The sequence below is a fragment of the Rhincodon typus genome, chromosome 14, assembly GCF_021869965.1.
Source record: "Rhincodon typus isolate 14 chromosome 14, sRhiTyp1.1, whole genome shotgun sequence".
NCBI lineage: Eukaryota > Metazoa > Chordata > Chondrichthyes > Orectolobiformes > Rhincodontidae > Rhincodon > Rhincodon typus.
Genome location: NC_063345.1, coordinates 423,237 through 439,969, shown reverse-complemented (window position 1 = coordinate 439,969; position 16,733 = coordinate 423,237). Strand labels below are relative to the sequence as shown.

At 43.0% G+C, this 16,733-nt stretch overlaps 1 protein-coding gene across 1 annotated transcript in view; it reads right to left on the bottom strand.

The window, feature by feature from the left end:
* The window catches only part of LOC125484847 (importin subunit alpha-4-like), a 48,844-nt gene extending 36,189 nt beyond the window's left edge, over positions 1-12,655 (bottom strand). The window contains exons 1-3 of the mRNA XM_048605245.1: positions 12,410-12,655; positions 3,900-3,944; positions 2,719-2,808 (exon numbers count right to left, since the gene is read on the bottom strand). Coding sequence (XP_048461202.1) covers positions 2,719-2,808; positions 3,900-3,944; positions 12,410-12,655 — 381 coding nt within the window. The remainder of the gene's footprint in view (positions 1-2,718; positions 2,809-3,899; positions 3,945-12,409) is intronic.
* Positions 12,656-16,733: the final 4,078 nt, after the last annotated feature.

The window sequence follows — 16,733 nt, the reverse complement described above, 5'->3', positions numbered from 1 at the left end:
ACCTGTCCGTCCTCCCTGGACTGACCTATCCCCTTCCTAACTCCCTACCTACACTCACCTTCACTGGCTCCATCCCCGCCTCTTTGACCTGTTTGTTTCCTCTCCACCTATCCTCTCCTCTATCCCTCTTCTATCCGCCTCCCACTCTCTCCCTATTTATTTCAGAACCCCTTTCCCCTCCCCCTTTTCTGATGAAGGGTCTAGGCCCGAAACGTCAGCCTCTCTGCTCCTATGATGCTGCTTGGCCTGCTGTGTTCATCCAGCCCTGCACCTTGTTGTCTCGGATTCTCCAGCATCTGCAGTTCCTGCTATCTCTGGTAAAGTACAGGAACCTGATCAGTGTTTTCCAATAACTTCAGTCCCAGGTAAATCACGGACTTTACGTGCTTTGATTAAATCTTTCTAATGAGATGATCCAGGATTAGTGGGTCTAGGGAATCAGTTCACCTGATCAATTGAGTCATAACAAGAGGAGATTTTCTAGTTCTGGTTCTAGTCTCTCCTACAAAGGGAAACATCCTCTCAGAATCCACCCTATCAAGTCCTCTCAGGATCTTATATGTTATACCTTACACACATGATGAGATTATCTCTCATTCTTCTGAACTCCAACGAATACCAACCTTTCTTCATAAGCCCTTCATTCCAGGAATGAGCCAAGTGAATCTTCTCTGAACTGCTTCTAACACAATCATAGATACTTGAAATCAACATGTTCAGTCATGCTACACCACATGTCTAGGGTAGGTGGGACTTTAACCCAGACTCTAATGCAATGATATCCTTTCTCAAATAAGAGACCAAAATTATACCTCTGTCCATCAGGTACTCCATTATGGTTACTTGGTGCAGTGCATTCCACATTCTCTCAAAAAGAAAGGATATGGAGGCAATCGAGAAAGTGAAAAAATTTACAAGGAAGATATTGCAACTGACCAGTTATACCCATGAAGAACAAACTGAACAGGTTGGAGTTCTCTTCTCTAGAAAAGAGAAGTTGAGAGTCGGGGGCACCAGTGGTCTTTAACGTTCGGAAATAGTTTGTTACATTTATGAATGTAATATTGATCTCAGCTGCCAGTGGAGTCGTCATCTGCACATCTAGACCATCAAACTATTAATAAATCGTGGAGGAAATTTAGGAACAACTCCTTTCCCCAGGGATTGGCAAGGATATTGAAAGCACAACCAAAGGAACTAGTTGAGTCAAATAACACAGATACATTCAACAAGAATTTAGATAGGTTCTTGACAGAGAAAGAAATAGAGCAGATTTGTGACACAAAGTTTGACAGGACAGTGAGCTGTAAGGAGGATGCAGAGATGCTTCAGTCCAATTTCGACAAGCTGAATGAGTGATCAAATGTATGGCAAATCATTATAATGTGGATAAGTGTGAGGTTATTCTCTTTGGTATCCAAATCGAATGGCAAATTATCCGAATGGCTGTAAATTGAGAGAGGGGAATGTGCAACAAGACCTGGGTATCCTTGTACACCAGTCACTGAAATTAAGCAAGCACGTTCTGCAGGCAGCGAAGGAGGCAAATGGCATGTTAGCCTTCATACCGAGAGCAGGGATATCATTCTGTAATTATTCAGGGCCTTGGTGAGACCACAACTGGAATATTGCATACAGTTTTGGTCTTATTTGCAGAAGGATGTTCTTGCTATAAAGGGAGTGCAATGAAGGTTTACCGTACTGATTCCTGAGATGATGTATGAGGAGAGGTTGCATCATTTAAGATTATATTCGCTAGAGTTCAGAAGAATAACGTTATCTTACAGAACCCTACAAAACCCTAACAAGACTAGACAACATACATGCAGAAAGGATGTTCCCAATGGCAGGGGAGTCCAGAACCAGGGGAACAGTTTAAGGTTAAGGGGTAGATTATTTAGGATTGAGATGAAGAGCAATTTCTTCACCCAGAAAGTGGTGAGCCTTTAAAATTTGCTTCCACAGAAAACAATCAAGGCCAAAACACTGTATGATTTCAAGAAGGAGTTGTAGTTAGCACTTGGGGCTAAAGGGATCAAAGGATATTGGGAAAGTTCTACTGAGTTAGATGATCAGCCATGATCATAACAAATGATTGAATGGGCTTTAAATGTTGAATGGCCAACTCCTGCTCCTATTTTCTATGATATTGGGAGAAAGCGGGAGAATGGGGTTGAGGAACTTATCAGCCATGATTGAATGGCAGAGCAGATTCGATGGGCCGAATGGCCTAATTTCTGCTCCTATGTCTTATGATATGTTGATAGGGAAGGATGAAGTAGTGTGGAAGGAAGCTGCAGCATAAACACATAGTCCACAACTGCCTACTCTCCCATTCACTGATGAGGAGGAGACTCAGTCTGGGTGTCCAGAGAAATCCCATAGATACAGAATCATTGGACACTTCATAAAGAAAAATACAAAATCACGAAAGTACCTACATTGCAAAAAGTGTGACTATTTGAAGGAAAAACTATTTTTGCCACAACAGCATTGATTTGTTGAAATTGTAGTCAATTTGCCAAGTAACTTGATACAATTGAGCTTAAAACACTGTTAGCTAAGGTCTGTTTCAGAAGCTCTTGGGTCTTCAGGTTTAGTGGCTACATTAATTTCCTCTCTAGGCTCTGTACATACATTCTGATCCCAATTCCAAGTGAACCAAACTTCACTTTTGATTTCTCCTAGTCCAGTTCTGTCAGTGAAAGTATTACTTACAACTCTGAAATCACCGTCAATATCAGAGTCATCGAGAACCTCCTCCTGAGGCACATTTCGTCTCTTTAGCAAGTGTTCATCTCGCTTATTCTGAAAAGACAAAAATTTAACATAAAGAACAGGCAGAAATTCTGTGACAAGCACTTTATTGGTACATCTCTAGTAGAATACTAAACACCAAACCACTTCACAAAAATAACAAACTGTTCATAACAAAACATCTAAATGGATGATCTTCCACCCAATACCAATCCATTAATCACATTAGACAATTTGCTGAAAAATGTTAAAGTAATGCTCCATCAACATTCACGGTTGAAAGTTGTGCAACCAGATAACCCCAGATGTGGAAGTAGCACCAAGGCTAATGTAGCTTCTCTTGCAAAGTCTTTGATTTTATCCTCAGGGTACTGAAGGAAATCTCTTGCTTTCTCTCAGACAGAGACAAAGCAGTTCGTAAACATGTTACATCACATCTCCTCTAAATCTCCTATACCTTACCTTAAATCTATGCCCCTGGTCACTGATCCCTCCACCAAGGAGGATGTTCCTTCCAGTCTACCCTGTCCATGCCCCTCATAATTTTATACAACTCAATCGCGTCTCCCTCAGTCTCCCCTGCTCCAAGGAAAACAATTGGAAGCGTCCCGACCCGAACCATCAACTTTCCTGCTCCTCTGATGCTGCCTGGCGTGCTGTATTCCTCCAGCTCCACACCGTGTTATCTCAGACTCCAGCATCGGCAGTTCTTACTATCTCGCAGTCTGTCAAATCTCTTTTCATAAGTGAAACTCTCCAGCCCAGCAACATCCTGATAAATCTCATCTGCACCCTCTCCAGTGCAGTCACAATCCTCCTCTAAGTGTGAATTGCACATTTGAACTTCATATAATACTCTTACCTGTGGCCTAACCAACATTTTACACAGTTCCAGCATAACCACCCTACTTTTAAATTCTATGCCTCAGTTAATAAAGGCAGGTATTCCACATGCCATTTTAGCCACTTTATCTATCTATCCCGCTACCTTAAGGGATGGGTGTACATGCAGACCAAGGTGCCTCTGATCCTCAGTGGTTCGCAGAGTCCTATCATTCGTGTGTTCCCTTGCCTTGTTTGTCTCTTCCCATCCAGCCCACCTATTCCCTTCTTCAGCACAAAGCTAAGGCTCCAATACTTGCCTTTCGTAATTCAATCGTGATTTCATTTCGCTGTTTTCTCATAGTCTATAACATCAAAAAGACATAATGCAACATTAGTCAGTGATCAAAATTGACATCATTTCTTCGTAATGAACTGAGTCCTTCACAGTAATGCCTACACAAAGTGCACAATATTTCTTGTTATGAGGATTCGAGATATATTATTATTTGGAAATTTGGGTCGTAAATGACATCCCCTGTAGGGTATGTGGCTGCAGAGTCACTGTGTAGCTCTATGCACACTGATCGACATGCTAACAAACGGCTTCCATTTCCGGGAGCCACTGCCGAGTGCAGACCTCTGCACAACAGTAAAAATGTTACAGGGTATGACGGCTCTGAAGTGGACAGAACGTGTAGAGCTTTGAATCTGATTTGTATTTCTATATTGTAAGTGATAGGAAAGGGAAGATGGGAGTTTCACTTTTGAATTCTGAGAGTGGAGTCAGGGTATTGGAAATTTGTTCGATTGCGAGTATTTTAATGTGGTGGTTAAACCACTGAACAGAACAGCTCAGTGCATGAGCAAACCAAAACAATAGAAAAAAATTGTTGTTACCTAGCGACAGGAATTCAGCAACACAGACACTATCCAGAAGATGAGGCCGTGTGCAGGCTCAATGGGACAGAAAAGGTCCTTAGCAACAGGAATTTTGTTAACAATTGTCTTCAACACATATAGGGATTGGAAAAAAAAGTCTTGAGTTGCTAAAGAGAACTCCAGAAGTAGAAAGGTGCACAAGACATGGATTTTGTCAGCTGCTTTAACAGTTTGTTGAGGAAGAGGCAATAACTAAAGAAAATAGCACTTTTGTGAATGCAAGTACAGCAAATGTTTTATTAATTAGCACCTATGGGACCAGGAGTGCACCAGTTGATCAAGAGGTCCACATAATCAATGTAAACACACTCACTAAGTAATGAAACATAATCCAGGGGTATGCACATCACTGCTGTACTTTATTTACAACATAAATCACTTAAATAATGCAACTTTGCCTTATATAAAAATTACTGGCAGAGAGCCTTCTCGCTCACATTCTCAACTGGTTACTTGGACATCGAAAGATCGCAATGATACACAAAACTTTCAGTATTTCAGGTTCATAATTTTGGCTGTTTATTGAGTGTGTCGGTTCATAAGGTGCAAGTTAAAAAAAAGTTTGTTGCATTTGTTGGAAAAACCCAATTACAGATGTGCCACTGAACAAGGGCCTTTAAAGTGGAGATAGGTTAACTCTTCAGGAAAGGGCTGATTAGAGATAGCCAGCATGGCTTTGTGCGTGGGAAGTCATGTCTCACTAACTTGATTGAGTATTTTGAAGAAGTAACAAAGAGGATTGATGAGGGCAGAGCAGTGGATGTGATTTATATGGAATTCAGTAAGGCATTCGACAAGGTTTTGCATTGTAGACTGGTTAGCAAGGTTAGACAACATGGAATACAGGGAGAACTAGTTAATTGGATACAGAACTGACTCAAAGGTGGAAGATAGACTGTGGTGGTGGAGGGGTGCTTTTCAGACCAGTGGTGTGCCAAAAGGATCGGTGCTGGGTCCACTGCTTTTTGTCATTTATATAAATGATTTGGATGTGAACACAGGAGGTATGGTTAGTAAGTTTGCAGATGACACTAAAACTGGACTTGTAGTGAACAGCGAAAAAAGTTACCTCAAAGTACAATGGGATCTTGATCAGATGGGCCAATGAGTTTCAGATGGAGTTTAATTTAGATAAATGTGAGGTGCTGCATTTTGGAAAGGCAAATAAGGGCCTGGGGAGTGTTGCTGAACAAAGAGACCTTGGATTGCAGGTTCATAGTTCCTTGAAGTGGAGTCGCAAGTAGACAGGATAGTGAAGGGGATGTTTGGTATGCTTGCCTTTATTGGTCGGTGCACTGAGCACAGGAGTTGGGAGGTCGTGTAAAGAGACAACGTCTTTTCCCTGAGGTGGGGGAGTCTAAAACTAGACAGCATTGGTTTAAGGTGAGAGGGGAAAGATATAAAAGGGGCAACATTTTCACAGAGGGTGGTGCATATATGGAATGAGCTGCCAGAGGAAGTGGTGGAGGCTGGTACAATTACAACATTTAAAAGGCATCCAGATGGATATATGAATAGTTAGGGCTTAGAGGGATATGGGCCAAATGCTGGCAAACGGGACTAGAATTATAAAGGATATCTAGTCAGCAAGGACGAGTTGGACTGAAGGGTCTTCCTTCCATGACTCTATGACTCTTCACTAAGGTTTGAGTATCTGTAAAGTTGTTGTTGAGAGTAAAAGGATTCAATCTTCTTCATTTATATCTGTAATATGACTGTTTTAAATAGATCTTGTGTAGTTTGTTTTATTCACTCATGGGATGTGAGCCTTCTAATACCAACTCTTTACCCGCACTTCTCCATGCTGTGATCTTTGAGGAAGTGACAAAGTTGATAGATGAGGGAAGGGCTGTAGATGTCATATACATGGACTTCAGTAAGGCACAAAAACAAAGTTGCTGGAAAAGCTCAGCAGGTCTGGCAGCATCTGTGGAGGAGAAAACAGAGTTAACATTTCAGGTCCGGTGACCCTTCCTCAGTAAAGCGTTTGATAAGGTTCCCCATGGTAGGCTGATGGAGAAAGTGAAGTTGCATGGGGTCCAGGGTGTACTAGCTAGATGGATAGAGAACTGGCTGGGCAACAGGAGACACAGGGTTGTAGTGGAAGGGCATTTCTCAAAATGGAGAACTGTGACCAGTGGTGTTCCACGGGGATCCGTGTTGGGACCACTGTTGTTTGTGATATACATAAATGATCTGGAGGAAGGTATAGATGGTCTGATTAGCAAGTTTGCAGATGACACTAAGATTGGCAGAGTAGCAGACAGTGAAGGGGACTGTCAGAGAATGCAGCAGAATATAGATAGATTGGAGAGTTGGGCAGAGAAATGGCAGATGGAGTTCAATCCAGGCAAATGCGAGATGATGCATTTTGGAAGATCCAATTCAAGAGCAAACTATACGGCAAATGGAAAAGCCCTGGGGAAAATTGATGCACAGAGAGATCTGGGTGTTCAAGTCCATTGTACCCTGAAGGTGACAACACAGGTCGATAGAGTGGTCAAGAAGGCATACGGCATGCTTTCATTCATCGGACGGGGTATTGAGTACAAGAGTTGGCAAGTCATGTTGCAGTTGTATAGGACTTTGGTTCGACCACATTTGGCATATTACGTACAGTTCTGGTCGCCACATTACCAAAAGGATGTGGATGCTTTGGAGAGGGTGCAGAGGAGGTTCACCAGGATGTTGCCGTACATGGAGGACGCTAGCTATGAAGAGAGGTTGAGTAGATTAGGATTATTTACATTAGAAAGACGGAGGTTGAGGGGTGACCTGATTGAGGTCTACAAAATCATGAGAGGTATAGACAGGGTGGATAGCAAGAAGCTTTTTCCCAGAGTGGGGGACTCAATTACTAGGGGTCACAATTTCAAGGTGAGAGGGGAAAAGTTTAAGGGAGATATGCGTGGAAAGTTCTTCATGTAGAAGGTGGTGGGTGCCTGGAACGCGTTGCCAGCGGAGGTGGTAGAGGTGGGCACGATAGCGTCATTTAAGATGTATCTAGACAGATACATGAACGGGCAGGGAGCAGAGGGATACAGATCCCTGGAAAATAGGCGACAGGTTTAGACAAAGGATCTGGATCGGCGCAGGCTTGGAGGGCCGAAGGGCCTATTCCTGTGCTGTAATTTTCTTTGTTCTTTGTAAGACACGAAAAACCTGAACGGCCTTTGCTGCCTCAGTCAAGATTGAAAATATTCTGCCAGGATGGAGTCTCATACATGGAACGATACCAGTCTGCAGGTATTCCAGCACGTTTCTGTTAGAGTCAGCAGCAATTCTCTTAGCTGGGTCATGTGATCCAAATGGATGAAAGCTACATTCTCGAAGACATGCTGTATAGGGAGCTTAGTATCAGCACAAGACCAACCGATCCTACATGTCAGTGATACAAGGATACCTGTAAGCAAGGTCTCAAGTTGACCAGTATTGGAACTAATGCTAAGTGCTTGCTGCTATCCGGAGTGCCTGAAGACAAGAGAAACAGCAGCTATAATGAACAGCAGGGGGAAAGACTGCTCTCTCTCTACTATCAGACAGGATATGGAGATTTAAGAACACTGGAAGATTTACCCTGAACCAGCAAGAACAACTTACTGGAGAGGGCATCACTGCTGGAAGTCTGTTTAGGGATTCAATGAGGGTTGGGAAGAACATTTTGATGATTATTGAATTTAGACTCGGTGAAATGGGGAGAACTGAGCCTGTTGGACGGGGTCAGTAACTTTGGACTAGTCCTCTAAAATATGAATTCTGTGCAGAATACAGTATAATGTATTGGAGAGTGTCTTAGGTCATGTTAGGAAGTCAAAGTGGGCAGAGATATTTTTTCTGTCGCTTACTGTATTAGTTGCTGACTGAATGATGTTTAAACAATATTGAATTAGTGTCTTCTTTACAATCAGAGTACAAAATTTCGACAAAGCTTGGCAGTTAACTGTCAATCATCTAATTACTACGTTCCCTGTGGCAATGCCTCCACTATCAGAGTCCACTCGCCACCAATCAACACGGTCTTCTCATACAACATAAATGTTTTCCCTTTACTTTGGTACTTTTTACATAATCAGTTAAAAAGTTCATTCAGAATGTTACAAGCTTGGCGGATTATAAGGCAATGAACCAGTAGATGTAATATACTCGTACTTTCAAAAGGTATTTGATAAGGCATCACCTAAAGGATAATTGCATGGGACAGGAGCTCATTGAGTCAGTAAAAAAAAATCATGGTTTTCTTGTATGTGAATCTCAAAACTTTAGCATGCAAATGCAGCAAATAATAATGAATGCAAATGGAATCTTCAAAGTAATGGAGTACAAAAATAGGCAAGTCTTGCTCCAATTGTACAGGGCTTGGCTAAGACCACATCTGGAGTACTGTGTATAGATTGGTCTCGTTGTTTAAGAACAGATTATATTGGATACTGGAATCAGTACAAAGCAGGTTCTCTAGGCTGCTCTGTGGAGTGATGGACTTGACTTATAAAGAAAAGATGAGAAGTTTAGAAGAATAAGAGATTTTATTGAAACATTAAATTCTGAGAGGGCTGGGCAGGTGAAATGAGGAAATTGTGAATACTTTGAACAAGTACTTAATCCTTTTTTCACAGTAAAAGACCCAAAAGCACCGCAAAAATATTATAATATCAAGAGGCCAGAGGGATCAGTGAACTCAAAACAATCACAAGAGAAAAAATACTGGGAAAACTAATGGGACTAAAGACTGACAGTACTCTGTACTTCATGACTTGTAATTCCTGTGCCTTAACAGAATTACTGCAGAGATAACTGTTGAGTGAGTTGCAATTGTCTAAAATTGCAAAGATTCAGGATACATTGCAGCATACTAGAATAGAACAAACGCAACACCTTCATCCAATAGATCAGAGGGGAGAAGAGGAGGAGGACAGACGAAAATCACAAGACCCGCTGGGAACTATTGTTAAGATAACAGGAGTACATTTAGAAATCATAAAATATTCATGCAGAGTCAACCTGCTTCTATTGAACAGAAAAGGCATTTAACACATTGATCAGAATCTTTGACAATGGAAAAAGCAGGGTGGATAAGGGACAACCAATAGATATGGCGTATTTGGATTTCTAAAATGCATTTGATGACATGCCACACAAAAGGTTGCAAAACAAAACAAGAATGCATGGTTCTAGGGTTAATATGTTACTTGAGCAATCCTTCACCTACACTAATAAATGGATTGTTTTCAGGTTAGCAAACTGAAACCGATGTAGCACACAACGATCAGTGCTGGGGTCTTAACTATTTACAATCTATGTTATTTACTGAAACAAACAGGAAGTGCTGGAGAAACTCAGCAGGTCAGCATCAGCATCAACAGAGATAGAAGCCGAGTTAAGGTTTCAAATCCAATGATCCTTCAGCAGAACTGCAATGTGCCCAAATTTGCTGATGGTACAAAGGGGAGGCAATGGCCTAGTGGTATTAACGCTAGACTACTAATCTAGAAACTCAGCTAATGTTCTGGGGACTCAGATTCAAATCTTGCCACAGCAGATGGTGGAATTTGAATTCAATAAAACAAAATCTCCAATTAAGAATCTACTGATGACCATGAAACCATCGTCAATTGTCAGGAAAGGCCCATCTGGCCCACTACTGTCCTTCAGGGAAGGAAATCTGCCTTCCTGGTCTGGCCTACATGTGACTCCAGACACCATAATGTAGCTGACTCTTAAACTGCCCTAGCAAGTCATTCAGATCGAAAGGACAGCTAGGGATGGGCAATAATTGCTGACTAGCTAGCAACGCCAACATCCCACGACTGAATTTTTTTAAAAAAAGCTAGTTGAAATGTAAGTTGAGAGGATATGGTAAGTGTGTGTGCACAAAACTAACAGATTTCTTTTTAATTTTGTTCACATTATGTGGCTATGGCTGGCTAAGGCACCAGTTATTGTTCAGAGGGTGGTTAAGAGGCAACCACATTGCTGTGGGTCTGGAATCCCATTAGGCCAGACCAGGTAAGCAGTTTCCTTCCCGAAATGGGCATTAGACAACCAGAGGAGTTTTTAAGAATGATCTACAGTGGTTATACTGACACAATCAGAGCAGCTCTTTATTCCAAAATTGTAACGAAATCTGTCATGGTGGGATTGAAATCCACGCATTCAGACTGAGGTTCTGAATTGCCAGCCAGTTGCATTACCACCGCCACCTGCCCCAACATATCATAATGTGGGAAGTGAGAGGTTATTTACTTTGGGATGGGTGAGATAAGGACATGGGACAAAATAGTTTTACTTTCCTTTCACAGGATGCAAGTGACACTGACTGGGTCAGCCCTGTTTACTGCCCATCCCTAAATGTCCAGAAGGTGGTGGAGAGCTGTCTTCTTGAACCACTGCAGTACAGACAGGAATTCCAAGACTTTGACCCAGTGACGGGTTTCTAAATCAGCACAATGTGTAAAGGTGCTGGTGTTCTCACATATCTGTTGCCCTTATCCTCCTAGATGGAAGTAGTCACGGGTTTGGAAGATGCTAATCATGGATCTTCGGTGAATTATCTGCAGTGCATCTTGCAGATGGGTCACACTGCTGCTACTGAGTGTCAGTGAAGGAGTAAACATTGAAGGTTGCAAACTGGGTGCCAGTCAGTCAGACAGCCTGGTAATTCCTAGGTAGTGTCAGATTTGACTGTTGTTGGGACTGCATTTAGCCAGGCAAGTGGGGAGTATTCCATCAAACTCCTGGCATGTGCCTTATATATGACAGGTGAACACCCCACTTCTGACCTTATAATGGAGAAATACTGATGAAGCAACTCAAAATAGTTCAGCTCAGACAACTACCTGGTCACTTTCAGGCAGTTTTCATCTGACTATATACCACTGTATCACCACCTCTGCTGGTGGGACAGAACATGCCGAAGGATGATGATAGTGGTGTTTGGACAAGGTCTGCAAAGAAACAGTATGAATAAATAGGTCTTTTTCTCAATGGCAGGCTGTGATTAGTGGGGTGCCACAGAGGCCACTGCTAGCATCTCTTGCTATTCACAACATATATTGATTTGGATGTGGGAAATAAATGTAAAATTCCAAAATTTGGTATGGGGGGGGGTCCAGAATCAGGGGTCACAGTTTAAGGATACAGGGTAAACTATCTGGGTCTGAAATTTGGTGAAATTTTATTGCCCAGAGAATAGCAAGCAGGTTAAATTCTCCACCACAGAAAGCAGTCAAAGCCAAAATATTGTATGGTTTCAAGGAAGAAGTAACACTTGGGACAAAAGGGATCAGGGGACATGGGGAAAAATTAGAAACAGGCTGCTGAATGGATGATCACCCATGACCATAATAAATGGTTAGAGTAGGTTCAAAGGGCAGAAGAGTCTACTCCGGTTTTGTATATGACTGTATGATCAATTAACCACATTCCTGTAGGTCTGGAGTCACAAACAGACAAGACCAGGTCAAGTCAGCAGCTTTCCCTCACTCAAAACCACTAGTGAACCCGATGAGTTTTTACAAAATCGAGAAATGGTTTCAGGGGCAGCATGAGCTTCGAATTCCAGAATTTTTATTGAATTGAAATGTCAGCATCTTCCATGGGCAGGAATCGAACCTTTGCCTCCAGAACAGAAGCTGGTGCCTCCGTGATAGGAGCAGGACACCAGCGCCCTCCCGGTGGTGGCTCGCGGGAGGCTGGGCCCTGGGAGGAGGCGGCGGCGGCCGCCGGTGAGAGGCCGAGGCCCGGTCCCGGTTTCCCAGTGACCCTCCCCCGCCTCCCGGGGCCAACACTAAGCCCCCACCTTCCCCCAGTATCGGAGTGATTCGGGCCCCCGGGATTAAGGCCCAGTCACCGGCCTGGCCTAGCACACGCATCCCCCCCACGGCCCCGGTACCTCGACATCACGGCCCTTGTTTTTGAAGTTCCGGATGCGGTGGTTCTCCAGCCGCTCCGGCTCCGACATGGCGCCGCTTCCCTGGCGCTGAGCGGAATGCGGGCGCGGCCCCGCGGCTGCCACTACCCCGGGGCGCGCGCACGGCCCCGCCCCACCCTCAGCGGGAGCGCGCCAGCCAGTGGGCGGGGCCGTGACCTTTGGGGGCGGGGCTGTGGTTAGGAAGAGCAGGAAGAAGCCAGGCAGCATGTTGCGGGTGGGAATGTTCCAGCTATTACCCTTCTTCAGGACTAGGTGCTGGGTCATTGATAGGGAGAGGCCTATCGATGCAGAGGGGGCTTTGAATTACAATGCCACGTTCAGTTCTTGTCGCCCTGCTTAAGGAAAGATGTTGCGAAACTTGAAAAGGTTCAGAAAAGATTTACGAGGATGTTGCCAGGCTTGGAGGGTTTGAGCTATAGGCTGGGGCTATTTTCCCTGGAGCATCAGAGGCTGAGGGGGTGACCTTATTAGAGGTTTATAAAGTCATTAGGGGCATGGATAGGGTGAATAACCAATGTCTTTTTCCCAAGGTAGGGGTATCCAAAACTAGAAGGGCATAGATTTAAGGTGAGAGGGAAAGATTTAAAAGGGTTGAGGGGTAACCTTATTGAGGTTCATAAAATCATGAGGGGCGTAGATAAGGTGAATAGCAAAGGTCTTTTCCCTAAAGTGGTGAGTTCAAAGCTAGGGGGCATATTTTTAAAGTGAGAGAAGAAAGTTTTAAAAGGAACCTGAGGGGCAACTTTTTCACACAGAGGGCCATTTGTGTGTGGAATAAACTGCCAGAGGAAGTGGTAGATGCAGGTACAATTACAACATTTGAAAGACATTTGGATATGTACATGAATAGGAAAGGTTTAGAGGGATATGGTCCAAACACCGGTGTTATGGACCAGACCAAACCCTTTTAAAATATATTAAGAATATAGCCTAGATATTAACTTTTTCTTATTGTAAAGGTAAGTATAAAGCATTGTGTTCAAAATGCAATTTGATTGGTCAAACTACTCGACTTTAAGTAAAACATGCTTTATTTTTACACGAGTTAAAATATAGACAAAATACAAACAAAAGAATATGCTGAACTGTAACTCTATCGAAGTGCTTAACAAAATAATATATGTATTAACCACTACTAATGAACTGTTCTAATATCATAACATCCCATAAACACACCCTTAGCAAAGGCAAATTCAGTAAAATAGATTGTCTCATGTGCAATTCTAGCAGCAGGAAGAGAACCCCAGCTTTTAGCTGTAACAGAAAGGAATAAGAGCTTCCACATCCAGCTTCAAGATCCTAGCAACTGCTGAAAGCTAAAACTAAAAATCCTGCTTCTGTGGGAGCTAGACTCCACCCATTCAGGCTGCTTCTATTGTTCCAACTTTTAAAAAACGCAAGGCCTCACAAGCTGTTTTCTCTGTTGGCTTTGAGCAGACTGCTTGACATCTCTGTCTCAATCTCTCTTCATGAAAAAAAAGGACAAAATACACCTCTTAAAGTTGCAGTATCATTACCTAGCCCCTTAAAAATGAACTATCTATATATGGAGATAGTAGGAACTGCCGATGCCAGAGAATCTGAGATAACAAGGTGTAGAGCTGGATGAACACAGCAGGCGAAGCAGCATCAGAAGAGCAGGAAGACTGACGTTTTGGGTCTGGACCCTTCTTCAGAAATTTTCTCAAGAAGGGTCCAGACCCGAAATGTTAGCTTTCCTGCTCCTCTGATGCTGCTTGGCCTGCTGTGTGCATCCAGCCCTACACCTTGTTATCTATATACAAAGATTGCTTCATTTTGAAAATCCTTTAGTCTTACAGTATTAGTATACTACAATACATGTACATTACATTGACACTAAGCATGCAAACATTCACTACTACAGTCCATTTCACTCCAGTTTTCCCCACCACCTCTTCCTTTATCAAAATCACCACAACACATCAGCAATTACATTCTCTCATCCTGCCACGTGTATAATTCAGAAATTAAATAGCTGCAACAATAAGCTCCATCTAAACAGTCTGGAATTTTTATCATTAATTTCTTTTCCAAAAATATTAATAGGTTATGATCAGCATATATAATTGTCTCAGACACATTACTGGCAATATAAATGCTGAAATGTTGCAATGCCAGCTCCAAACTTGAGGTCTTCTTCTCAATTAGGGAGTATTTCTGTTGATAATTATTTAATTTTCTGGGAAAAAACACCCAATAGTAGGGTGGAGATAGTAGGAACTGCAATGCTGGAGAATCTGAGATAACAAGGTGTAGAGCTGGATGAACACAGCAGGCCAAGCAGCATCATAGGAGCAGGAAGGCTGACATTTCGGGCCTCACCCCCATCCCAGGCCCCAAGAAGACTTTCCACATCAAGCAGATGTTCACCTGCACATCTGCTAATGTGGTATACTGTATCCGCTGTTCCCGTTGTGGCCTCCTCTACATCGGGGAAACCAAGCGGAGGCTTGGGGACTGTTTTGCAGAACACCTACGCTCGGTTCGCACTAAACAACTACACCTCCCAGTCACGAACTATTTCAACTCCCCTCCCGTTCCTCAGACGACATGTCCATCCTGGGCCTCCTGCAGTGCCACAACGATGCCACCCGAAGGTTGCAGGAACAACAACTCATATTCCGCTTGGGAACCCTGCAGCCCAATGGTATCAATGTGGATTTCACAAGCTTCAAAATCTCCCCTCCCCCTACCGCATCCCAAAACCAGCCCAGTTTGTCCCCGCCTCCCTAACCTGTCCTTCCTCCCATCTATCCCCTCCTCCCACCTCAAGCCCCACCCCCATCTCCTGCCTACTAACCTCATCCCGCCCCCTTGACCTGTCCGTCCTCCCTGCACTGACCTATCTCCTCCCTACCTCCCCACCTACACTCACCTTTACTGGCTCCATCCCCGCCTCTTCGACCTGTCTGTTTCCTCTCCACCTATCTTTTCCTCTATCCATCTTCTATCCGCCTCCCCCTCTTTCCCTATTTATTTCAGAACGCCCTTCCCCTCCCCCATTTCTGAAGAAGGGTCTAGGCCCGAAATGTCAGCCTTCCTGCTCCTATGATGCTGCTTGGCCTGCTGTGTTCATCCAGCTCTACACTGTGTTATCCCAATAGGTCTTTCTATCTTATTGTCCCCTTGCGAGAGTACAGCATGGACACCCACATCACTCCTATTGATAGCCACCTTGAATGGCTTTGTGTAATTAGGTGTGGCTAACACTAGCACAGTAATTACCACAGCTTTCAGGCTGTCAAATGCCTTCTTACATTCCTCTGTCCACTTCTTCAACAAGTCTGTCAATGGAGCAACCACACTGTTAACATTCAGAACAAACTTCCAATAAAAACCACACAATCCCAGGAATCATAATACTTCCCTCTTCATTGATGGTAATGGGAATCTCTCTAATAACTTTTGTTTTCACATCCCATGGGGCCATCTGTCCATGTTCAATAACTTGGGCTTTTGTAAACTCACTCTTAGCCAGGATTATCACCAAGCCAGCCCCGCAAAGTCCATCAAACAATTCTGATAAATGCTCCAAATGTTTCTTCCACGTGTAACTAAAAATTACCAGATTGTCGATGTACCCCACACAATTAGGTAATCCTGAAATGATTTTATTGGTTAGTCTTTCAAATGTGGCTGGTGCATTTTTCTACCAAATGGCATGAACTTAAACTGGTACAGTCCATACAGCTTCATGAAAGCCAAAATTCCCTTGACTCTTTCAGATAAACGTACCTAGCAGTATCCTCTGAGTAAATCTAACTTAGAAATATAAGTTGCTTGTCCCACCTTCTCAATGCAGTCTTCCAAACAAATAGACTTTTTAACTACATTGACTTTTGTGATAATCCACACATAATTGTTGGGTACCATCTGGTTTTTTCACCATTACCGTGGGTGAGCTCCATTCACTGCAACTCATTTCAATTACATTATCTTTAAGCATGCGTTCAATCTCTTTTGAACCTGTGCCAACTTTAGAGGGTTAATACTATAAGGATGTTGCTTAATGGAACAGATTTCCTATATCTACATCATGCATTATCAGATTAGTACATCCAAGCTTATTCCCACACATCTCCCTGTATGATTGTAATAATTCTTGCAGGTCATTTTGATATTCTTCTGGAAGGAAACTCAATAATTTATTCCAATTTTTGAAACTTCCTTATTGTCCAATTTAATTTGAGGAACTTGGTTCTTCACTCTGTGTTGTAACAGTCTCCTTTTGCTTTCCTTCCCTATCAAAATGTCTTTTGAACAT